General features: G+C 32.8%; 1 protein-coding gene across 2 annotated transcripts in view; it reads right to left on the reverse strand.

Annotated features, from left to right (window-relative positions):
* Positions 1-356: 356 nt before the first annotated feature.
* The window catches only part of LOC105339426 (5-oxoprolinase), a 39,336-nt gene continuing 12,430 nt past the window's right edge, over positions 357-27,262 (reverse strand). The window contains exons 11-35 of one of the 2 annotated variants that reach the window (XM_066078968.1): positions 24,658-24,775; positions 20,800-20,942; positions 20,175-20,300; positions 19,936-20,048; positions 19,524-19,612; positions 16,030-16,111; positions 15,434-15,571; positions 13,445-13,583; positions 12,788-12,900; positions 12,380-12,443; positions 10,339-10,439; positions 8,811-8,847; positions 8,157-8,267; positions 7,699-7,800; positions 6,995-7,169; positions 6,682-6,791; positions 6,305-6,379; positions 6,026-6,172; positions 5,200-5,334; positions 4,701-4,850; positions 4,351-4,425; positions 3,671-3,753; positions 3,066-3,226; positions 2,579-2,676; positions 357-1,122 (exon numbers count right to left, since the gene is read on the reverse strand). In XM_066078968.1, coding sequence (XP_065935040.1) covers positions 943-1,122; positions 2,579-2,676; positions 3,066-3,226; positions 3,671-3,753; positions 4,351-4,425; positions 4,701-4,850; positions 5,200-5,334; positions 6,026-6,172; positions 6,305-6,379; positions 6,682-6,791; positions 6,995-7,169; positions 7,699-7,800; positions 8,157-8,267; positions 8,811-8,847; positions 10,339-10,439; positions 12,380-12,443; positions 12,788-12,900; positions 13,445-13,583; positions 15,434-15,571; positions 16,030-16,111; positions 19,524-19,612; positions 19,936-20,048; positions 20,175-20,300; positions 20,800-20,942; positions 24,658-24,775 — 2,865 coding nt within the window. In that variant the 3' untranslated portion in view covers positions 357-942. Of the gene's footprint in view, positions 1,123-2,578; positions 2,677-3,065; positions 3,227-3,670; positions 3,754-4,287; positions 4,426-4,700; positions 4,851-5,199; positions 5,335-6,025; positions 6,173-6,304; positions 6,380-6,681; positions 6,792-6,994; positions 7,170-7,698; positions 7,801-8,156; positions 8,268-8,810; positions 8,848-10,338; positions 10,440-12,379; positions 12,444-12,787; positions 12,901-13,444; positions 13,584-15,433; positions 15,572-16,029; positions 16,112-19,514; positions 19,613-19,935; positions 20,049-20,174; positions 20,301-20,799; positions 20,943-24,657; positions 24,776-27,262 lie in introns of those variants that run through there. The other variant, XM_066078967.1, reaches the window with a different exon arrangement.

Genomic DNA, 27,262 nt, shown 5'->3' on the forward strand with positions numbered 1-27,262 from the left:
ACATGAAAGGTCCATTCATCGCTATTATGACGTCACAAAGAAGTAAAATAGTCTAAACAGGACGCAGATCAACAAACATCGATCAGATTCTGTTATTTGATCAACATTTTTGGCAGTAACAGTTATTTTCATGACAGAGTACTAAAATTTATTCTAGGTACTTATAGTGTTGTTAACAGTAAGAGTTTTGCTAAACAGAGTACTAGTATTCAAAGGAACAGGATAAGTACATGTACTAAGTTATCATGGATCCACGTGTTTTACGCTCACAAACTACCGACTTTGCAGACTTACTCTGTTTTATGATGCGTGTTGATCAGGCTTTGATCAGACAGGACAAAAGAAAGACAACTCCATTATCGGGAATATGAATTTTATTTTTCATAAAAACATAATAATGCTATTTATCATTTGATAACATGGAAGACTATATAAAAATGCATATAAAATTGGATTATAGTTTCTCTTGGGTAGAAACTGGTTAAAGGAACCCTAAGAAGAAGCTATACATGGATAAATATTTTCATCAGTAACAAATAACTATACAAAAGCACATTCAAACATTAACAACTGTGTAAATTTCTACATGTATCTACTACACGTACCCTATCTCCATATTAGAGTTACAATAATATAGCACCTGCTTTTAACTGTTGATATATAAAATGCTTGATAAATTAGATTATAGTAGATCCCAGAAAAAATAAAGGAGAAGGAATAAAAGATAGAAGATGCCTAAATCTAATGCTGCATGTGTACATTAAAAATCCCCACACCTTTTGTTTTCACCCAGTTCACCCCTCATTGTCTTAAGATACATGTACATACATTGATAATTTGAGATCTTAATTGTGATTGGTTGAAACTAACATCATTCCCATAATATTATGCTGGAACAATGTCTGATTAAATTGTCTAATTAATTCAGTAATTTTCTGTAATCTATGCAGATTCTTGAGACTTCTTGTATTCGAAAACACTCCCTCGACCCACCAGTGAGTGACCTTTCTTGGCCTTTGACCCTTCCTCACTTGACCTCTGTTTTCGCTTCCTTGTTTCAGTTTTCAATTCCTGTTCACTCCCATACCCTCCACCCCCAGGAGTTTGAAGATAAAACACGTCCTGAAAAGATAGTAAATACAAATTTTAATTCATTAAATTATGCAATGTAAAATGTCAGGTGTACATGTACTACATGTATTTATCATGACTTCAATTAGTACAGTTATCAAAATGAAAGCTGTAATCTGCATGTATTAAGTAAACATTTCTATGGAAAAGAAATCTTTGAATATTAAAAAAAAAATACTTATAAATGATCTGCATATGACAAAAGTTGCATAAACTGATACATAATTTTTTATTTTCAAGAAAAGCTGGAATAAAAAACTTCTCTGAAAATGAACCTGAAAACACTTTAGACAACATTAAAGACATGTAACTAATTGAGTATGTTAATTATATGTACTTTTAAATCTGTAAAATGAGTTTGCCATTAATGAATTTGTACTAAGAAAGACAACTTGATCTTCATTTAAACAATTAAACATGTTCAAAGAAACAAAAACACATAAACTAAGTAGAAAACCCTGGAAGTTTTAAAAGTCTAATTAGCTAATTAAGGTCATAAAATATACCAATACCTTGAAAAAGTCTAATTAGCTTACTGATGTACTAAATTATACTGTTCCTACTTGTACATTACAAAATGATTTTAAAATAAGATTGAAACAAGAATAGAATTCCTGGGTCCCCCGCCGGTCAATTATTATACTTACATATATCTCTGATGTCTTCAGATGTTAATAAACTAGCAATATATTCGATGATGGGGCGGAGCGCGATATAACAGTATACAGATATACAAACAGACGCACGTTTGTACTGAATTACAGACGGAAAGGAGTAAAACAATATGCCCCCTCCAGCTCGTCTTTGTGTGAGCATAAAACATTTGGTATAAATTTTATGAATATCTTAAAATTTGCAGGCATGAAAGCACTTTCAAGGTCAATTTTTGATATAATAATGAAGTAATTATTGTGGTCAAAGTTCCATTTCTCAAACAAAAAGTATCGACCAAGGCTGATTTAGGAACTTGACCAAGGTATTAGTGGTATAAACATTTGGTATAAATTTCATGTAAATCCATCAAAATTTGTAGGCATGAGAGCGCTTAAAAAGTCAATTTTTGGATAAAACGGAGTCATTATTGTGGTCAAAGTCCCATAACTCCAACAAAACGTATCGACCAATGCTGATTTTCGAACTTGACCAAAGTATTAGTGGTATAAACATTTGGTATAAATTTAATGAAAATCCGTCAAAATTTGTAGGCATGAGAGCACTTACAAAAAAGTGTGACGGACGGAAACACGGACGGACGGACGCCCGGCATTTCTATGTCCCCGCTCCGCGTTGCGGCTGGGGACAAAAATACCCAGTAATGAAAAACAAATGCTAATGTGCCTATAATTAATAAACATGCATATAATTTTTATGTGAATCTCTTTTTCCCTCTAAATCCAAAGATATAAGTTTGTGTGTGATGCTGAGGAAGGGGGGGTTTTACACATACCCCTGCGTGGCATTTAATTGAAGTCTTTGAACCCAAGAACACCTCTCTCCCATCCCTGTAATAGATGAGGTTAACTCCCTTAGATCCGCATTCTCCACCTTTAAAGCAAAAAAAAAAGCACAAATATTAATACAAGTATATCTCTATCTGAAAGTCACCTGGCATTCAAAACACACTTTATGAAAATAATTCTTTACTTCTGCATTAAATCAAAAAAATTAATTTATCGTATAAATGACAAGTTTGCCATCAATTTTAGGTACTGTAGACTCCTTATTTTCTAGGAGAATTTAAAACCTGCAAGATGTGCTTCTCGCAATTTTATTGGGATATTAATCTCCCAAGCTTAACTAAACATCTACAGTACTCCTCAATGACTCTAATAAACTCTTAAAAAATATAAACTCAACTGCATGAAAAACAGAAAAATGGAGACAGATTTTACTGGTAAATAAATGTTAAAATCATAGACACAAGGAGAAAGTACCATTTAATCCATAAGGGGAGAAAACCCTCCTCTCTGTGAGAATGGAGAGTGTGAGATCTTTCCGGAACAAGTACTCTCGGATGATTCCGTCCCCTCCCTTGTGTTGGCCGTTTCCTCCCGTCCCGGGATTCAAATGGAACTTCTTCAGAATCACAGGATACCTGACGTATCAAGATGCATGAAAAATTTGAATTTTTGGGGGTGGGGGGTTAATTTCCGTAGAATAATCAAAACGTTCAATTAAACAAAACTGATTCTTGACTTCGATCGTCACATCAATGATATTCATTCTTTCCCAATCTTCTAAAGATTTGTCAAAAAAGGGATTCTCAATTACTATACAAGAACTGATTTGTTGGCTTTTTAATTTCAATTTCGTCTCATATTCATAATTATTGTAATTGAAATACATTGCTTTTCCTAATCATGAACTTTAGATTAGAACTCATGCATTGTTACAATATTCTCTATCATATGCTCTGAAGAAAACCCCAGAAAATAATTTTGGTCGAATGTAGTTTTTTTTTTGTGTACATTGAACTACATTGTTTTATTAAACATGAATTTGTTACCGTAAGTGTTCGCAGACAATTTAAACACCATACCTCCTCTCCAGTATTTCTGGGTCGGTGATTCTAGTATTAGTCATGTGACTGTGCACACCACTTCTGCCATTCCATATTGGGCCCTGTCAACAACACAAAATTCACCCTTACAAGGAAAATTGTGAAATTGTTATCGTAATTTTTCTGGGCTTGAATTTTCATGGATTGGACATTTTTCCGCGATTCATGGGGATTAATTTTGTGGATTTACTTAAAATATTAATGGATGTGTGTTTCATAAATTGTTAAGGATACTTTTATGATTTATGAGTTAAAACTGTTTTTTATAATTCATTGTGGATGTTATGGGTAATTTATGATTGAGTAGGACCTTTGAAATCCATGAAAACTGAGCCATTGTGATTTTTCTTGGATTCCACAAAAGCTACGAATTGCTGCATTATCAACAGATACTTATACATACTTGTGCTATATATATATAGCACAAGCATGAGATATCAACTAAATTGTATTACAAATTCAAATCAAATCAAGATACAGTTGAACTTCTATATGCTGAACACTGATATCTCGAATACAATGGATATGTCGAAGTGATTTGCAAGTCCCAACCACTTATTTTTAAAGTATTTAACCCTCGATATCTCGAATACTAGGATATCTCGAAGTTTTTAAACAGTCCCATCTAGTTCAAGATAACGAAGTTTGACTGTACTTACTGCTCCAGCTCCGCCTGCCACTGTCTCGTAATGACCAAAGGCGTCGTCTCCAAAAGTGATATTGTTCATGCAACCCTACAAAAGAAATAAAAACCCACTCGAACTACAATTTGTCTCATCTTTGTTGAAATTCTAGAATCATTATTTAACTAACCTACTGAAAATATGGAAAATATAGTGAATTTGATTTCACTACATGTTCCCTACTCAGGAATTTTCCAAGAATGTTAAGCCCTTTTGAAGATTGTTTCACATTTGAATAGTTAATTGATTCAGTTACGGTAAATCATGAATTTAAAATAAGAGAGTGATGATCATCCAGCTCCTCTACCCCCCTCTGTGCGTTGTACCTGAGAGGCAGCACAAACTTGGAAGGCCCGGAAGATGACGTCCACGACTCTCTGGGAGGTCAGGACATTCCCTCCCACCACCGCTGCATTCTCTGACGGGTCCAGGATGCTCCCCTTGGGAATAATGGCAGTCACAGGCTTCAAACATCCCTGCAAGGTACATCAATTTTTAAAGAATAAGATGCAATTGAAATGTTAACAATTTACAACAGATTAAATGAAGGCAAAGAAACACAAAGTATAATTGCAAGAATGTCTTTTGACATCAACATTATTTATTCTATGCAATCATTGAATATATATAGTTTTAACTGAGCAAGCAAATTCTTCTAACAAATGTGTCAAGACCTTAAAACAATGCAGCTGTTCACATAGCAGACAAAATTCCTCTAGAAATCTAAAGAATGGCAATATAACATAAAGTAATGTGTACATCTGAGACAATGAATTTTCTCTCAAAAGTTAATCAAACATCTATTTTCTGTTTCGTATTGCTTACCTGATTGAGTGGCACATCATGTCCAACCATGCACCTCAGACAATAGATCAGAGCAGATAGAGTTACTGCCCTTGGTGCATTACAATTGCCGTACACTTCACAGGTTGAACCAGTAAAATCTACCACAGCTGTTCCCTGTAAATAATAAAAATAATAAATCTTGATCTTTATGCATTTATTGTCATTTATGCTTTAATGTTTATGGAAAATTATGACACAGTGATATACAAATGCATGATTCAATGCCCATGTGAAAAAAATAGTGCTTAGTTCTTAGAGCACCTAGAGTACATATACACTTGGATGAACATGTATCTGAAGAACTGGAGCTCAACAGAGATTTTACCAAATCAAATTATCCCATATAGATACAGTTCTGCAGCTAGTTCTTAATGAAAGTTCTCCAAATTGATTTCTTAAAAGAGATGAATTTCACAGATTATGTAGAGTTTGTGATAATCTAACAGGTAAAAATAAATACAAGTTTGAACATGCACTACCAAAAAAGAACTAAGAAATTTTGCACGTAGTCCAAATTGTTCGACAATATGGTAATGTAATACGGTATACAGGGAAATATTCGTCCCCGTTTCATTTTCGCTTGTTTTGCCCTCGTTGCCATTGGGCGAATAAAAGACTGGGGAAATCCCATGTCTCATATTATCTTCCTTTAACACAACTTTGGCTGGGCGAATTCAAGACGGGGCAAAACCGTTTGCAGGTGTAGAAAGGTGAAAATAACACGGGGTGAAAATAACTCAGTCTGCTGTAGTTTCCTAAAAAAAAACAAATGCTCAGAAAAAAATTTAAGGTCATTGACCATTACCTTTTCCTCATCAATGTTGACCGTCAAACAGAGCTTAGCTCCATCATCCATGTAATCCTCTGCTGACAGCTGAGTAGTGCCAGTTCTCTCCCTTGTGCGACGGCCTATTTCCTTTAACATTTCTTGAACAGCAATCTCAGCATTATCCTAAAAACACCAAAATTTTACTAAGCCTAAGATTTCTAAATTAACTTTAGCTTTGGGGTTATTTATGTTTATAAACTTACTTCAATTTCTGACTAAAATATACTTCCTGGGAGATACAGCTATAGTTTATACCTGTATATGAGCCATATAGGCTATCACAACATCCAATCCATATTCCTCAATCAGCTCTTTGATAAGTGTTATGCCCTGAAATGATACATATTTATCACCCAGAACCTCAGCATTTTTTTCTATTTCGTCTATATGCATATTCATGTATAAAAAAACATTGGATAAATAAATCTTTTTTAATGGTGTAGGTGCTTCTTCAAAACAACCTCTACATAAGAAATATTTTTTGTACTTTTTCCCCATGTTCAATAGTATTCTAAACGACTATAATTCTTGATCTTGGAAATAAATCAAAAGTCCTATAACTCAGTTGCAAACTTTTTAAATCATTAATGTCTTTGCAATTTCACAATAGCTTAAATTAAAGTTGCAAATACCTTCTGATTGGCTGCAACCTGTGCTTTAAGGTCACTGAGGTTATCGCTAAGGTTACGTGTTCCACTACTACCTGGATATTTTCCAGGCTCCATAAAAGCCTGGGTGACAGCTTAATCAAAAACAAACATTGCCTGCTTTACTGAAATACTATTGAATTCAACAACTATATAAAACTACATAACTTTATAAATTGTGTAAAATATCTATATGTATGAACATTTTAAAGAATAGAAGAAAGTATTTGTATGTAAATAGAATACACATTTACATGAAGATAATGGTGCATCGCATCAGTGAATGTGTGATTGTTACCTTCCTCTTGGAATATGCCCTGGTCCACCAGTTTAAAAGATTTGAACACAGCACCTTCTTCTTGGATACACTTGGAATGTGGGGGCATGGATCCAGGAGTTATCCCCCCTATATCAGCGTGGTGGCCTCGACTGGCCACAAAAAACACTGGTTTGGATTCACCGGGCCAAAACACCTACCAGTATAAATAGAATTGTGCTCACTTCATGCTACAGAAAACATAACAGGGTTTGGTTAAAATCCACCATATGATAGATGAAGTGACACATGTACATCTTAAGGAGGCTCAACGGTCAACAAATTAACTATCAGATGTACCAAAAACTTTCATATATGATTTGTTCACCTATCAATTTATTAATATCATGTAAAAGAAAATTTCCATAAATACATTTTAAATTCATGTATTTTCCTAATTTTATACTGAGCGCTTCTTTTAAAGGAGATCAATTCAGTCTAAAAAAACGAAGACCACGGACCATCAAGTAATCTATCCATAACCCAAAACTTCTTGCACATGTTTTCATCCTTTTAGACAAGATAGGTGAAATAAACTGTACCATTGTTCACCATCTCAATTTAACCAAAGACACCATACCAAGTAATGAATCAGGAAAAAAGAACATGTCGACATTGAAATAAAATGAGAGAAAATTTTAAAGAGATACATGTACGTGTATAATGAGAGGAGGAAAAGTCTGTACCGGTGTGATGACAGTAAGGTCTGGGAGATGACTCCCCCCTGCCTGCGGGTGGTTGGCCAAAATCACATCTCCTTCTCTAAAGTCCTTGCCTCTCTGTGTCATCTACAGAATCAAAACATGAAATAAACAACATCAATGAAATATAGCTATAATATTGCATAATTTATCTATCACTCAATAGGATAAGCATCAGCAACTAATCTGAAAGTCATGGGTTCAAAACTCAGTGGGGTTTTAAAAATTTTACATTTCGAACAATTTTCATGCTGCATTCTATATGGTCAAATATCGAACAATTTAAAAATATCTTAAAATGATGCAAATATTGATCAATCTTGATTATAATGTACTTTCATCAATGTTTTTATCTCAAAGTGCCCCATACCACCAAGAAAAAAATTAATTCAATACAGGGAGAGTAAAATTTCAAAACTTTTATGATCAGAATATACAAGCACCTGGAACTGGACAGTCTCCTGCATAGCTCCGAGATGTACAGGGATGTGAGGGGCATTGGCCACGAGGCCCCCGTCAGGACCAAACATTGCACACGAGAAATCAAGACGTTCCTGTGTCCAATTAAATGAGAAAACATATAATTGACCATGACCATCCAAGATGACAGTGTTGAAAAAATGATAACTGATTGTGTATTTATTAATAGATGAAAAAACATATGTTTATATGAAATCCCTTAACTACCTTTTGTTTCAGAATATAATTATAATGTTAAAGTATCGATCATCATAATGATTATAACTTTAAAGCATCAGCATGTAATGAAGAAGTATCAGCATATAATGATAAATTTAGTATCATCATAAAGTAAAGAAGTATCATCGCGGCATTAGTATCATCCACATACAGCAGTTGAGGTGTTCCATATGTTTCTTTGTTTTCCCTCGGACTGAAATATGTCACACTTTCATTGGTTTAAACATAGCATACGACTGCCTGATATATCTCTATGTCTCTTTGGTGAGTATTAATATTCAGCAAAATGCATACCATCATTAGCCAAAGCTTCGCCTTGCCATCTATGAGATTTGTCAACCCGATATATTTTTGTAGTCAGACAGTAACAAACCTAATAAGTAATAAAATTTTCTTACTTTAATATTTGTTGATATAGCTGTTCTTTGTAAAACTCTGAAAAAAATGAAATATATTTTTGTGTAATAGTATAAAAAAATAATATCACATTTTTTTCATGGCATAAACATCACCAGTTCCAATATTTCTTTTTTTTCTGGTGACAAAGATAAACACTTACATGTACATTTCAAGTTGTATTATTAATCAATACTTTGAAATCTAATTATCCTTTTAAAAGTAGAAATGATTATAATATACAGCATTAAGGTCAGACAACACATTCCTCAATTTTATATAACTTTTTCATGTATTTGTTATTGATTTAATACTACTTTGACAGCTTTCTTACAAAAAATTAGGATATGTACCAGACATTTGTGGAAGAATACTAGAGTAAGCAATTTCCTATATGATTTTAATGAAAATACACTTGAATTGCTGATATAAAAATTTTTGGTATAACTATATACATTTTAATAAAAATTAAAATCATTTAATGAGGCCGAGTACAGAACAAGTACGCACGCTTTCGCGCAGCATTTCATTTGTATTGTGACATTTTCTTTTTGCTTTGTTGATGCCATATGCCATGATAGTTTCAAATGCATATACCGGTATTCAGCAAATTTGTTGAAAATAGCTTGTTTGATGCGTAAAATTGATATCATATTGTGGAATAAACATAAATGTCTCAAAGTATAAGCTATATTTGGGCTTGAGTTGAAAATGTGAAGAGCGTTCAGCAAGCCTAGCCCTTTGTCAGGTTTTCTTAACCTGCCTAAATATAGCTTAATTCATATATTTCAAAACAGTAACCATGTGTTTTATATCAATGACCCTTAATATGTGATGTTATATATCTATTTATTACTTAAATATGTCTGAATGTTTTAATAATACTATAAAGATCACCATTTCCGCCTTTGTCAAATAAAAAATAGCCATTATCTGACAAACTTGGAAATTGGGCATACAAAAAAAAACAACTTTGTAAGACCCCTGGAACATACCAGGAGGTAAAAGATTTTTTTTTATTTGACCATTTGATGCCTTTTAGCAATAACTTTAATGTGTAGAACAGAAAAAGAAATCCCTAGGGCAGAAGTTTAAAAAATTTGTAAAAAATGTGCAAAATTGATCAAAATCCCATAGGGTCCTATGTTAAAAATTAACAAACTTTGAGATGACCCCTTTAACAAATGGTGTGGTAAATGTCTTATTTTTCTATTTTAAAATAGTAATTATATCAGTAGAAATTCATGTAAAAAATTTCATTCTATTTGGGTCATTATCAGGACGTTGAAAATTGAAAAATGATTATCATTTTCCGAAGAACGTGTCGTCTGACCTTAAGTATTTCTTGTTGAGAATAACGTGTTGGAAAGAATTTTTTTAAATTAAAAAATTAACACAAATCATGATTTGCAACCTTTAAAGTGCAGCGTAATCAACACCTAGCTGCTATTACGTACTCAGAATAAAAAATGAATGTCGAACAAAAAATATTTTATCAAAAAAAGTAATGCTCTACATGTATAGACATACCTTCCCATCTGCTCAGCAATGCTCATAAACCTGTGGGAGAATATGGAGAGCTGGATGGCATCAAGATCTGGACCCACTCGCTGGGTGCTGCCGCTTCCCACCTACAAAAATAATGATATCTAACCTTACACCCCTCAAGAGGTGTTGTCTGCAAATTAAGAACTTTTGTTCAGGGCTACTGTTATACAGGTTATTAAAATTGAACATCGCAGATTTCCAATGCTAAAATGAGGGAAAATATACACTGAATGTCACTGCATGCCAGTATAGGTATACAAGAAACCCCTGTATAGCTCCGTGAAAGCTTCATACAGGTGCAAATGCACTAAATGTGAGCTATAAGAAAGTTGTGCAGCGTATTTTTACCTACGGAGTAATTCCTTTGCCAAACTACACAGTGGGAATACAGCAGGTTTGTGTAGATTGTATTACTTTGAACTAAATTACCAATTAAGTACAATTTGTAATCAGGTATAAAATAATGACTTGGGGTTGAGGGTAACAAGTATAAAATAAATAATCATTTAATTTAGTATATCAGAGTGTGTTTGAAGTGTTAACTAAATTCTTGAAGTATGTGATACAAAAGAAAGCTCCATTTTGGGCTTGAGACCGACAAAAAAACATTAATTAAAATTTTAGATTTTGGCATTTCTTGAAACTTTTTTTATTTTTGATCACCATGTTGCATAGGTGTGCTTGAAGCGTGAATGTAAATATAGACCTAACCTTAATCATAGATCAGATACACAAGATTTTGCACTTTTTAAATTTTAAAAAATGAGCCTAGGACTGTTTCAATTTCTTTCATGGGTGTGAATGATTAATATAACTGTTTTCACTGACCATATTTATGACAAACATTGAAACATTAATGTGCTCACATAGAAAACAAACAGGATTTCAAAATGGAGGTGTGGCTTAAAATCTATGAGAATTTGATGTTAACAACATACTCCTGCTATATTAATCGAAACATTATTCCTAAATTTTTCCTAGTATGTTAAATTTTGAACCCCTCTTGGGGTCCCAGTTTAAGTTCAGGGGTCATGATTTTAACAATTTGGAATCTACATTATTTGAGGATGCTTGCATAGTAATATCAGACATTGTAGCAATTGTATTTTAAGAAGATTTTTAAACATTTCCCAATGTATATATTTTTATATTAAATTTTGAACCCCTCTTAAAAGCACCAGTATTAGTACAGGGGTCATGATTTTAATTGTTTAGAATTTACATTAATTGAGGTTGCTTGCATTGTATTCTCGCAAATTTTATGATTGAAGTTCTTGAGAAAACGATTTTTTAAACATTTTTCCTATATATTTCTATGTTCAAATTAAACCTCTTGGGGCCCCTGTTTTAGTCCTATGTCACTATTTTAAATTAACAATTCATAATCTACATTATATGAGGAAGCTTGCATAATAATATCACATATTGTAGCATTGTACTTCTTGAGAAGATTTTTAAACATTTTCCTACATATTTTTATGTTAAACTATGAACCCCTCTTGGAGCTCCAGTTTTAGTCCTGGGGTCATGATTACTATAAATACAAGTATTGGTGTAAATATTGGCATTTCTTGTGCAGTGGTTCTTGAGAAGAAGATTTTTAAAGACATGCACCCTATTTGCATTGTTTAAAAATGGTATCCCCCTTAAATAAGGTTGTGCCCTTGATAATTTAGAATCCCTTTACCATAAGGATGCTTTGTACCAAGTTATGTTAAATTTGGCCCAGTGGTTTTAGAGAAGAATCAAAAATGTGAAAAGTTTACAGAGGGACAGATAGACGACGGACAACGGGTGATCGGAAAGCTCACTTAAACCTTCAGTTCAGGTGAGCTAAAAACCTCAATGTTTGAAGGAATGGGTGGCGCAATCATACACAGAAAATCTTTAATTTGATATCTTAGTAAGCTATTTTTGATGTTTAAAGAGCAATAGAGTATTCATTCTTTAGTTGTACAAGTTGAATTAAATCAATAAATCTAAAACTGCAAATACGATAAAAGAATAACAAACTATCACTAACCTGTATCTCTATATCTCCACACTTGGTTATAGAGGCTGTACAGTTTGGCTCTACTAAAATTGTACTGAAAGACATCAAAAAATAAATTTTATGTAATTCATTCTATGAATATGAAAAGTATTTGCAGTCCCAGTGGTTAAAACCATTTTCTTGTCCATTTTTGGACTTCCTATAAAGAATTTGAACAAAGTATTTCATTGTGACTATTAGGATGAATTATTCGTACATTCACAGTCATGTAAACATTAATTGTAAGAAATAATTTTCAAAAAAGTGGTATATAATCTAACATTCACTTTTTTTTCTGTCCATGCAAGACCTTGTGTGCTGGATTTTATGGTAATAAAAATGTTCTTACTGAACTTCTGTACAATTATCAAGATATTAGCACCTTATTACATTTCTCACCTATTGCCATTCATTATGATAGCAGGGCCTTCCACAGAATGACCAAAGGACAGATTTTCCAGCAGGTACACTTCCGTTTCTCTGTAACCTTTATCAAAATAGCAGTTGGCTGTCTGTTATAAAAAAAAAGGTTCTAATTAAAGATTTTGATTATTAAAGGTTTTACTCACACCTGGGACACAAACTGTAAATTTCTAATCATCATACTCTTTACAGTCTGAAGAATCAATGAATTTTTTTTTAACAATGCTTATTGTTAATTTTGAAGATCTAAAGATTGTGTGCACTTTGGTTTTTGAGACCTCTCTACATCAGTTACAGCTAGACTTCATTGAGATGGAGACCATCTCTAAGGGCCCTGCTTAATAAATGAAATAAAGATGAAGAGAATGCATAGGACTTTGCATGTCCTTATTCTCTTAATCAGAAATTAAGTTCTAGAACTTAATATACCATGATACAGGCATTAAATGTTCTGACATTATGCAATCTCTATATGTCACTAGTGGTAATGCCTCAACTCTGCCTTCTATGATTCGACTGACCATGGGTCAATAAAAACATTGTATTGAAACTTTTCTAGAATTTATGCCTATTAAAAGCTTCTACCTACATGTTGTTCACTATATGGTAAAACAAACATATAAATGAACCTACCAAAGTTGCTACAGGGGGAGAGCTCGTTGCAGGGACCTCCTTTTCTTCACGGACCAGCGCCTTCCCCACCCCACGGACTCTGATGTCATCAACTAAAATTGGTCGATCAGGAATGGTGAATCCAAATTCTGTTTGGTATCTTCATGCAATACAAAAATTCATATTACATCAAATTATATGATAGTACCACTTTATATGAATCACAGTTAGCTACTATAGATAGATTCATTTAATTTATACAATTCTAACTAAAAGGGTTTTTTTTCACTATTATACTGTACAATTAATATGTCCACAAAAATCTTAAAAATGGACACTGCAAGAGCAAAGACATATATTTAAGGGTAAACATGAGAATCAGAAGTGGATTGACTCAATATTTCACTCTTTTGTGGTTTACATTAATAACACATAAAGAAATCTTATTCAAATTCTAAATATTTACATTCAGTGTATGTTTCCCCTTATGTTTTTTATTGGAAATCTACAACTTTCAATTTTCTGTTAATATACTTAGCCAATTCATGCACCAAATATAAACCTCATCACCCATTTTGAGTATATCTAATATTGTAAGATGAAATAAAACATTCAAACTAATATAACCAATTTGATATGTACTATTAATGGAAAATAATCGCCATTTCTACGGTATTCGTCAATAAAAAAGATTTTTTCGACGAAGTTTCTAGCTGGCACTATATTTTTAGTAACGGAAGCGAACTTTATAACATGTTAATATGGCTTTTCCATGTATGTTTCATAACCCTGACTAAGAGCTTTAAAGGAGCATGGTCACGATTTTGGTCAAAAATTATTTTTTCGATTTTAATGTTTATAATGCTTCAGTAAGGCATTTTTAATTGGCAACCAAAATTTGAGTGTCATTTGTTGAGTTATAAGCGAGTTTCAGAGCTTACAATTCCTCTCTATGTTAACAATGCTTTTGTTTACATTTTGAATGTTGAAGTGAAAATTCCAGTTTTAGACCTAAAATGAATGTGTTTATGGTTAGGAACTGTTTATTCATGCTTAAAAAGAATATGAATATAGACAAATCATCTTGAAAAAGATTTTTTACTGGTATATTAAACCTATGTAAACAAAAACAGGGCACGAGCCTTGTTTGCATGACGAAGAATTGTGAGCACTGTATCTTGCTTAAAACTCATCGACGGGCACCCAAATTTCATTTGATCATTAGAAATGCATTCATAAAGCATTGTAAATAATAAAAACAGAAAATTAAAATTTGACCAAAATCGTGACCATGCCCCTTGAAAGCGATGATACAAAAATATTCCATAAAAATAAACATTATCACAAATATAAATAAAATCATTGAATGCTTGTTTTGGATGTCATTGGTCCTTTAACACACCAAGCGGTGCAGACAATTGCAAATTATCATATTTCGCTAATGTGCAGCTGGCTGTGTATTGTTTTCTTTGGTGTTACAGAGTAAAATCAAAATGCTTTAAGCTTTCACTTATTATTTTATGAGGCCTATGCATAACTAAATACGTAACTGATTTAAGTCAAAACGGGAAGTAATCGTAAAAAGTAAACTGGACTACAACATGTCATACTATGATCAAGGTAGACAGTACTTGGATGGATTTTGATATATTCAAGCTACATAGCAGCTTTTCGAGCTCAAAATCAGAGAAAAACCCGAAGTGGTTGTTGAAATTTGCATGTAAAGATTCAAAATTGGGGGGGGGGGGGTATGGGGAAGATAAATACGATTGTGGGAGAAATTTGTCTCCCGCGCGGGAGATAGGTTAGATGCGGGAGATCTTAGATTTTTAGGCCGTTTTGCGGAGTCTCCCGCGCAATGCGGGAGGGTTAACAGGTATGGCAGCATTCAATTTGTCTGCGCTGCTTGGTGTGTTATAGGATCAATGATATCCAAAAATAAGCATTCAATGCTTAATTATAATGCTACAATGTTACAGGTACTTGTATGTTTCTGGTTCTATCCATTACCTCTCCTGGAATGCGGATTTGAAATCACCAGATCTGCAGGAGTTCTGGTTGGCAGGGTGGTTGTCGGGTGAAATCATTAATGCGCAATCTGTTCTGTCATACCGCATGTGTAGAAAGGGCTGTGTCTCTATCTGCTCTCTATAAATTAAAACACAAAAATTCCAACATCAACATATGTTTTAGGAAACAAATCTGCCACCATTATTGATATTCATCAACTTTTTTATAAGGTACTAAGTGAGGTACAGGGATTTCAAGATAGTAGGCCAACAATTCCATTCTATATCTGGAGTTACTTTAGTAAATCAACAGGAGTTTTTCACATCTTGAAGATTTCCAACCCCACAAAGTTTTATCAATTATATCTTTCAAGCAAAGGGTTCTCAAGAATTTGCAATTTGACCCTTGACCCTAAAAATCAATAATCTGCCAAAATTCCTTTGGGAGTACTTGAGTACCAAATTTAAAGTCGAATTTTAGATATTTAAAAGGAATGTAGGTTAAGAGAGAAAATAACCTTTTATTGCAAATGAAAAACACAATAGACCAACACTTGTTCAGCTATTTTTTAATTCAATTGTATTTTATCATGTTACCTTTGAAATCCTTGTTTCATCAGTTCTTCCCTACATTTGTTTTGAAGTTCAGCAATGTGTTGGTCAAAATAATCAAAGAAATCTAAAATAACCACCAAAACAAAAATAGTTTATTTTTCCACATCCACTTTAAGATAGATATTAAATCATAATTAGATTTATAAATAAATTCTTGAACAAAAGGCCCATGGCCACATTGCTCACATGAGACAATGTCTTTCGACCCAAGTCTACTGGTTACTGAAATACTTTATCAAATACTGTAAAACAAGAAAATGTGGTGCACTACAAATGTTTGCGCCTTTGATGCAACTGCCCCTGAGCCCTAAAATCAGCAGTGCTCCAACATTTTCCAATAAGTATTAAATTTTGTCAAATTAAAAAACCATAACTTCAGTCCTTTTTAAATACTAGATGAGTGTGCTTACATAATTTCAGATGGTCGATTCTGTTTTTTACACAGCAGGGTTGCAAATAACATTTTTAAACCCAGGGGCCATGTGGGCTCCCAAATTTTCAAAGTATACAAGCCCACAATAATTTTTAGGGGCCCACTGGTATTAACAATGAAGTAAGTTTATAAAATAATTTATATAGAATAAAAACTGTTAAGTGCCAATATTAATTTGAATTAGATCCAATTTATTAAATTTAATTTTTAGGAGGTACAGGTGACACTCGATGGCTTGAACTTCGATCTCTCGAAGTTCTTGATCTCTCGAAGTGAACTCACGGTCCCAATTTTTTTTTCTATATAACTAAGCAAATTTACTCTTGATCTCTCGAACTCCGATCTCTCGAAGTTCTTGATCTCTCGAAGTAAAACCTGGGTCCCATTATACATATTTCATTGTTTTTCACTCTTGATAACTCGAAGTGGTTGCTGTGTACATACGCGGCCGATCAAGCGTATAATTATTGCTCCGCGTGGACCTTACCTGGATGGTTGAGTGAACTCCTGGGGGCTAGCGTGGTAGTGTTAATTGGTTGATTACGTAAGTGACACTATCCCTTGCTTCCTTCAAAGGGTAGATAGGTAATATGTAAGCGATCTATTAATTTCAACAACTTGTGAATGTTACGGTAAATGCTCTTTATTTAAAATATTCTAACGTAATGTTTAAGAAAACATAATATGCTTAAAAGTTTTTTACGTGAATAAAAACACTGAATAACCACACAAGTAAGTTCTGTATTGTTTAAATTAAAGTTATGTAGCAGAAAATACGATTGAAATCATGTTAGACTATCCTTCAATGTTATAAATATAAATTTCCGGCTACTATAATTTTAGAACCAAAATGACCTGAACAAAAATTTCTGGATTTTTTAAACTTTCGATCCCTCGAACTCTTGATCTCTCGAAGTTTAATCATGGTCCCCTGAAGTTCGAGTTATCGAGATTCACCTGTATTTTTTTAATAAATTTTATAGATGAAAAGTTTTGTAATTGTGTTAGCTAAATGACAAATAAAATCAGTCTCTGTATTTCTGTGTATTTTGGAGGTATTAGTCCAACCCTTTGACACAATTACAATTGTTATACATATTAATGATCTTATTTACTGTAAACAAACAGTTTTATTATTATTTTAGCATTAATTTGGCAAAATTATTGACTTATTACAAGTTACCAAATAATTTTAATATCAATACTAAAAGTAATAAACATCGGTTGCTGGTTGCATCGATATCACCCCTAAAGATAAGACAATCATCATGATCATGAGTTGTTATTTACAACATGAGTTAACTCAGAGGCTGTCAAAACATCTTCAGAATTAGATAATTATCATTTGATTGTCTTCAGGGTTAATTTACATGACTGTGAAGTCATAATACAGGGCGACTTCAACTTCTCTTTTGGAGAATTTAGAAAATTCCAGTGACGTTATCAATCACAAAGCGACTACCGTATTTCGCCCACAGTCACCCTCTAGGGCCAATAAAATTTACACTCACCACATGGGCAATTAAATCTTTGAGAAAAAGTCACCCACAGTAAAAATTACTCGCATTTGCGATTGGGCGAGTGGTTATTTGCAACCCTGACACAGGAAAACATTAAAGGTCACTGAGTAAGTTCTGCCAAACATGGTTTAAATAGTTCAGTTCCACTGCCTATCAGTATCTATCATTAGCACCTCCATAATTGAGCTTCTCTCCATGTCAATTCCATTTAGCACCTCAAGGTGAAAATGAGATCAAGAGTGGAGATTCTCCATGCTAACAATACATTATTGATAAATTTCAAGCTTTCTCATTAGCAAACATATAAAATGGCAATTACAGCAATGGTGCCAATGACAGAAAATAGATGAAAACTTGAAAAGAAAAACTCACCAAAGTCTTTGGTTCAGATGAGCAAAAAAGTAACAGAATTTTGTGTGTAAGGTCTCTCATGTATCAAGTACATGTACGAGGGTCAATCAAAAAATACGAAGACAATGCGGCTGTCTATCATATATTTTTCATGAAAGTCATACTAAACAAATTAATCTGTGCACCAACACTTATGTTACTGATATGCGAAGTTTTAGTCCATTTGATGAAACGGTATTTTTGTAACCCCTTTTTAAAAACAACATGTTTTGTCACCACGGCGCACGGTAACGTTCAAAACATGACGTCAAAATTAAACACGCACAGTTTATAGATATACCCCATCTATATATCACGCTTAGTCTCTTGTGCCTTTATTCTTACAATTTAAAATGGCACTGAACCACTTAACATCTTATTTGCACACATTTGCTCGAGAATCATAAGTTAGTTCTTCAAAGTTTTCATTTTCTAACCGTGTATCTCTTAGTTTACAGTAAGGATAACCCTGAACGTCGGTTGACATTACTTCTTTTATGACCAAATATTTACATGTAGTCTACTCTCTTTCGGACTGTTTTATATTCAAACAACAATGACCACCATCCCTACAAAATTTATTACAGTTAAACACAAACTTGCAAATATTTGTTGACTTATTTTTTGCACCATTGAGCATTTTCATAGCTTGTATCGGCTTTTTCCCGAGTTAAATCCATTTTATTTGTACTTCTCGTTGCGCCGTGACGTCAGGCGACGTCGATGTTTTTAGTCAATTCTAAAGAGGACTATCTGACTTAAGTTACTAATATCTGTTCGACAAAACAATATATCCCGTCATTATTTGGTACAGAGAATACCATGATTATACTAAATTTGAAGTTTCAATATAATTTGGTTTTAAGCCAAATTTATTGAGATAATACTTTCAACATTATATGGTTTATTGTTGACATAACACAAATTTTGACCGTGCGCTGTGACCTCATTTTTGCAGGATTAAATTCTAAATAATTCTTAAAAATAAAGAAATTTATTAACTTTTTTCCTTGAAAATTGTCTGAAACTATTGCTAAATTATGTCTACCAAATTAAGTAATGATATGACGTTAAATAACATAGCTATGACAAAAGTCTTCGTATTTTTTGATTGACCCTCGTACCTGCATTACCTGGGTTGTATACTTTTGCACATGGTTCTTGTGCTTCATACACCACATCAGCCAGAGCCATCCCATAGGCAGACAGGATGCCAGCATATCTACCAAACACACACGTTTGAATGAGAGTGAGTTTGGTGCAGTGTTTTTAGCTCAAAGAGCAAGTTCATAAATTATTCCATTAAATTTGCTCTCTGTTGCCATTTTTTATTAACTGTTATCAATAGTTGTTTATTAAGAGAAACATACTGAAATTTTCGGTAACAATTAGTTTACATTAGAACCGAATCTACAAAATTCAAAGAAATATGAGATTTAAATCTGCAAGCTTGTGGTTACAAAGTAACCAAAGATGACATACCAAAGTGACCAAAATTTCTGTAGAATTTGTCGCTTATGTATGTTGTTTTCCTCTTAAAAATACCTGTGCACAAAGACCTTTGACATTCCTAAGGACCGTGCTATAGCACAGGCGTGCTGTCCTCCAGCACCACCGAAGCATGCCAGCACATGTTTGGAGGTGTCATATCCTTTTGCCTATATGAAATAAAAAAAAGAAGAATCCTTTGAAATATTTGGTAAGGACCATCTCGATTGTAAGACACCATGTTACATGTAACAAAACCTTCTAATTATAGGTGTTAAACACATGAATTGTCTGACCTGTGTAAGGGCTCTGATTGGTCGACACATGGCCTCATTGGCCACTTGTATAAACCCCATCGCTACCTCCTCTGTCGTCATCTTCTGCTTAGCTGTGCCCTCTTGAGAGGACAAAAACTCATTGACCTGAAAATCATTTTCATTTTTTTTTTAAGAACAAAAAATAGCTGAAAAGTGTCATATAGCTCTGACTATCACAACTTAGGAAGATAATTAGACTTAAAACCTTTGTATTACATGTAAAGCCAAAATTTCGGGTTTTTATGGAAGCAAAAATTTCAAAAATGATCACAAGACTTTTGTACAGTGACTGTAACAGTAGTTGATGATACGTGTATATCATCAGATACCAGTAGATAATAGACAAGGCCATGATTTATATGACTTTGACAATTGTCAAGCAAATGGTTCGATCAATAGAAACTGGTCAGACAAAATATTGTCTCCAGACTAACTAGCTGATTTAAAATGTGCAAAATCATTATAATTATGCTTACCATAATTTTATGAAAGAGAACATTTTCATTTGTAAATGAATCTTTTAGGAATGTGATATGGTGATATCCATGCAACTCCCCTCCCCTCCCCCCTCCACCCCAAAACTTCAACCTTGTAGCATTCTTACCTCTCTTGTAAGTTTCTTGAAGGCTTTATCAGATGCAGCTTTGTCTAAAGGACTTTTTTGATTTTTGCCAAATATTTTTGGAAAATACTCTGGAAGAAGCCGTCCCAGGCAAAGATTAGCATCAGTAATTGTTAAAGGACCCCCTGAAAGAATTTTAAAATAGTAGTAATAAACAACTAATTCAAACTGTTAGAACAAGATATCTGTGAGCCAATGCTCACTAGTGATACCCCCGCTCTGATGTGAATATGCAAAATAAGCAAAGTCGACATTTAACAGAAAGCTGGCATCCGATTGGTACAAAAATATATCCCACGATATGGCATGCCTTAACAAACACTGTGTAAAAATTTCAAGCATCTCCAATAAATAGCTGCTAAGAAATCTTTGACGAAAATTTGTTTGAAAATTTTGGCAAAAAATAAACATAGTCATTATTTAACAGGAAGTTGACGTCTGATTGATACAAAAAAATATCCCACAATATGGCATGCCAAAACAAATAGTGTGCTAAAATTTCAAGCATCTGCAATAAATAGCTGCTGAGAAATCTTTGAGGAAAATTTGTTTGAAAATTTTGGCTAAAATAATCAAAGTACCCGGTACTCATTTAACAGGAAGATGACATCCGATTGGTACAAAAATATATCCCACAATATGGCATGCCTTAACAAACACTGTGTAAAAATTTCAAGCACCTCCGATAAATAGCTGCTGAGAAATCTTTGACGAAAATTTGTTTGAAAATTTTTGCAAAAAATAAACAAAGTCGTCATTTAACAGGAAGTTGACAACCGATCGGTACAGAAATTAATCCCACGATATGGGATGCCTATACAAATATTTTGTAAAAATTTCAAGCATCTGCAATAAATAGTTGCTGAGAAATCTTTGACGAAAATATGTTTGAAAATTTTGGTTAAAAAATAAGCAAAGTCGTCATTTAACAGGAAGTTGACGTCCGATTGATACAAAAATATATCCCACAATATGGCATGCCTAAACAAATAGTGTGTTAAAATTTCAAGCATCTGCGATAAATAGTTGCTGAAAAATCTTTGACGGAAATTTGTTTGAAAATTTTGCAAAAAATAAACAGTCATCATTTAACAGGAAGTTGACGTCTGATTGGTACAAAAATACATCCCACGATAAAGCATGCCTATACAAATACTGTGTAAAAATTTCAAGCATCTGCGATAAACAATTGCTAAGAATTCTTTGACAGAAATTTGTTTGAAAATTTTTGCTAAAAATAAACAAAGTCGTCATTTAACAAGAAATTGAGGTCTGATTGGTACAAAAATATATCCCACGATATGGCATGCCTATACAAATACTGTGTAAAAATTTCAAGCATCTGCAATAAACAGTTGCTGAGAAATCTTTGACGAAAATTTGTTTGAAAATTTTGGTTAAAAAATAAGCAAAGTCGTCATTTAACAGGAAGTTGACGTCCGATTGGTACAAAAATATATCCCACGATATGGCATGCCTTAACAAACACTGTGTTAAATTTCAAGCATCTGCGATAAATAGTTGCTGAGATAAATGCAACAGAAATTTTTGTTACGGACGGACAGACAGACAGACGGACAGACGAACGGACAGACAGACAGACACACAAAGGTAAAACAGTATACCCCCTCTCCTTCGGAGCGGGGGTATAATTATTTAATGTGTAAAAAATTTACCTTAACTATAGTCATATTCTATCCTGAAAATGATATTAAAACATCAGACATATCTATGTATGTTGGAGAGATACTTTATATTCCTAACTAAATGTGTGGAATTAATATCCTCGTAAAATCGCGAGAAGTACATCTGTCGGATTTTATAACCTCCCTTTCATTTTTCGGACACATGTAAACTAAGTAGAACTATGATAAGAATTTAGTGTTCGCAATTTTATTATCTGGCAATTGATGCAAAACAGTTGAATTATGGAATTAAGTATTCACGTAAAATAGAGAATTTACCGTATTGGATTGTTAAAATTTAAAGACTATTCTAAACCAACTTTTGTTCTTTTAAAAGGAGGCTGGATGATCAACAAAATAACCATAAGATATACCTAAAATTTTATGATAGAATTTGTTTAGCCATACATTATCAATGAGAGAAGAAAATATCCTTTTATTTTACCTTTTAAATCTACATATTTTCCTAATTTTTTTTATATAGAACTCTTCTTCTAAAGGATTTCAATACAGTCTAAAAATTGACACAACCATCAAGCCCTCTTAAGTACATGTATTTAATCTTGCAATTAACCTGAACAGGTTGGTAGAAACTACGTTTTCCAATAATCAAACCTATGTATAAATCTTAAATACCCAGTAAATACAAGAGATATATAAGAACAATCCAGGTTCATTACAGCAAAAAATATTTGCAACAAAGTTATTAAAAACGATTTAAATAAAAAAGATTTTTTTTTTAACAAAAATAAAATTCTGATTATAGATACAGGGAAAAGTTCTTTAATTTTTGAGTCATTTGCTTATCTTTTTATTAATTTTGGAACATCTTTATTAATTATTAATTGCTACAAAATTAATTCAATGAATCCTTCTACAGGGAAATGAAAAATATTGCAAATTGCAACAGTGTAATTAATGTTTAAGAAAATTCCCAATAAATTCTTGAGCATTAAACTGTTGGCCAACTTCTATTCATGAAGACTTTACCCCAAAAAAAACTGGCTCATGGTGACTCATTTTCTTGACCAGCAAGATGTTGATTATCGAGAGAATAATAAACCTGGAGACATATATCTGGAGACATATATAAGAGGACTGGTTTTCGGCAAGAAATATACACTAAGATGACGAGGCGATCGCAAATCTCACGAAATTTCCTCACATGCAAATAAAAGTGCGCTACAGTATACATCCATTATAAAGGTAGGATTGATACACGATACAATATGATACGAAGTAATATATGAATATGCTACTTGTATGATTTTTTGATACTTCAAAATTATTCAGGTCAGATCTAACTTATGAGGATCTGGTTGCCAAATATCGATCATCATTAAATTATAAAACTATAAGGACTAGAAAAATGATTCATGCTCATAAAGTTTAAGTCAGACTTTTACATCATCGATAGGCTAAACACATTCAAATAAAAGAAAATGAGACATATAGTACTACAGGAAACAAAGAATCAATATGCTGAACATCATTCTACGTCATTTTCTTCACTTTTTTTAATAGTACATGTACATGTATTATTAAATATAGGCCATATACCTTACATTCTTTTTTTTATATAAGTGTAACAAAATTTGTGAAAATGGGTTAAATACATGTACGTTAACTTTATATTTGTGTCAGTCATTTATTGTGATTCAAAGGTTTCTAATAGCATCAATATTGGATATAATTTCTGGCTATTGTATTTTGAGTGATCGCTAAACAAATAAAAATTAAATCATCATGAAAATAAATGGATACATGGAACAGTGCCCGCAACGTTACTTTTCACAATGCTATCCTATTGTATCGTGTATCAATCCTACCGTTATCGTGAATGTACACTGTCCTATCGTGCGTGAATCCTATCCTATCATTTATCTTGTAAATAATCACATATTGCAAGTACTGTAAATATGTAACTTTTTAAAATATCAAATAACATTTTTTGGCAATATATCTTATCTAATGAATAACAAACACAGAATAAACATTACTGTAGGCTAAATTATATTGGTTTATACACATCTAGAACCATAATGCCTTTATCTATACAGAATTATACCAGCTATGTTGCATAGTACATGTACATGAAATAAATTGAGTGTGCGTATACATGGCCTTGGCTATAAGGGGAGTGACAGGGGTATACCTTTCTTGTAGCATGCAGGGCCAGGGTCGGCTCCTGCTGATTCAGGGCCAACCACAAACATCCCTGCCCGGAAAAAAAGCATGGATCCACCTCCAGCTGCCACTGTATTGATGTCCAGCTAAAAAAAGGGGCAAGTTAAGAGCTATAGTTCATATGTGACTTTATATATCATACATGTGTTGACTTTCGACTATAAGAAAACATGTATATTTGTTAATGAAACTGTGATCCAAAAATATATGTATAACATAAGATATTATTTATTAATATATCAACTGAAAATACCCGTATTTTTCAAAACGATTTGCAACAAAAAATTGTAACGGAAGGTATGGGTTACATGCAGTCAATTAGTTGTTGAAATCATTGATTCTGTTTTTCAATCCATTCCATGCATTGTGCAAAATATCTCTCAACAGTAAAACTTGATCATTTAATACCAACACAGATACAGTCAAATCGAAGATACAAGTAAATAATGTTTTGTTGGGTCTTTACAAAAAATCCTTAAAGCTGAACACTGCTCGTAAATAGGCACGTTCTGCCATATCTCTCTTTCATCACTGATGTCCCTACAACCCTTATATAAGGGACAGATCTCTAAACAGTTCAAAGTATTTTTTAATTTTACACACTTTTTGTCAAGCCAGGAGAATATTAACATCAAATAAATCAGTCAATGCATTATTTACAAACAGAATATGCAGATAGAATAAGAAATAAATGCATAAAATCCAAAGACCATGAAAGGAATACAACAGGTCAGCCATGAGTTTCAGGTATGCAATAGGGTGTAACGAAGGTTTTAGATACCAAGTACCTGTGTGATGGTGCCTATTTACGAGCGGTGTTCATCTTTAAACTTGAAAAAATTAACATGATGTTTTAATATATATTGTTGGACCCAATCAACAATGCTTGTTCACAGGCTTTAAATAGTAACTTTTTTAATAACTCAACCTAAAATATATAATTTCTAAGTTTGTAAAAAAATCTAGGTAAAAACAAGAATATCGAAGCAAACATGCTAATATAAACATGACTATGCAATATTCAAAGAATTTAATTTCTACAGTAAAAGATTATTACAGTGGGCATATATGCGATAAAAATGTACACTTACCAGCTAGTACACTGAAGTCAATGACATTCCCCTTTTCCTCAAAGTTTACTACACTCTTGAAATTATTTTGAATTATGTTAGCAACAAATTGTTTTTAATAATTCTACCTAAAATATCATATAATTTCTCCATTTGTAAAAAAATCTAGGTAAAAACAAGAATATCGAAGCAAACATGCTAATATAAACATGACTATGCAATATTCAAAGAATTTAATTTCTACAGTAAAAGATTATTACAGTGAGCATATATGCTATAAAAATGTACACTTACCAGCTAGTACACTGAAGTCAATAACATTCCCCTTTTCCTCAAAGTTTACTACACTCTTGAAATTATTTTGAATTATGTTAGCAACAAATCAAAATCAATACGTCCCTTGGCATTGACTTTAACCATGTTTAGCTTGTATCCCTTTCTATTTCAAATTTTCAATGTCACTCAGTCAAAATTGACTAAATGGAACCTCAAACCATATTCTTTAGTTCATGGCTACAGATAGTAAGGTTAAATTTTTTGAGGAAAGTATACTGTTTTAATTTCCTTTTACCACCTAGCTGCAGTCACAAGTGCATGATGTAAAAAATATAAGTGTCAAAGAGGCTGGATGGTCAACAAATTACTCATCAGATATATGGCCTAATTAATAATTAAGAGGGCTTGATGGTTGTGGCCATTTTTAGACTGTTTTGATCTCCTTAAGAAAAAGAGTTCTATATACATTGTAAAATGTAGTAAAATACTCAAATTTAAGGAGGCCGATTTGGGTTTTTTTGCGGAAAAACTACAATAGCATAACTCTTTATTTTTTAACCATATAGTATTTAAACCAACTCTAGTTTATTTGCGAAGGTTCATGAAAATCGACCGTCTGGTTCTTTTTAGGGACCATCTCAAAATAGAGGTACATTTACTATAGGAATATATAGGAAACTGCATTTTCCGCACATCAAAGCAGTTTTAAAAAAATACTACAATAGCTTTTTTTTTCAAATTGTTATAAATGATAAGTAATAGCTTTTCCTACCTTATATGTAAAAAACACAAAATTCTACCGTCTGGTTTTAGTAGGGGCCATCTCAAAATATTAAAATGCACCAAATTTTGCTATATATTTGGATCATTACGAATGATGATTGGTATAATGGATTCATTCCAAAAATGAGGAAAATGTCCTCGAGGATAGCATCATTCTGTATATAAAATTTCAACAGCGTACAATTTTTACTTTTTCTTTTATGTTATTTCTTATAACGTACTCCTACAAAGCTTCATTTTATCATAACGTCATAAAAGCGCAATGGCAATGCTCCCCTACCGCACAACGTAAAAATCGTGTTAAAAATAAAAATTTCCTTTAACAATCTAAATATTTTTATCTGTATTTTGCTTATTGTGTTCAATTTTATAAATGATATCGAAAAAAATTCATAAGAAGTATAAATCAACTGTATTATAGTAGAATGCGCAAAAACATGCGCA

This window comes from Magallana gigas, chromosome 3 (assembly GCF_963853765.1).
Source record: "Magallana gigas chromosome 3, xbMagGiga1.1, whole genome shotgun sequence".
Taxonomy (NCBI): Eukaryota; Metazoa; Mollusca; class Bivalvia; order Ostreida; family Ostreidae; genus Magallana; species Magallana gigas.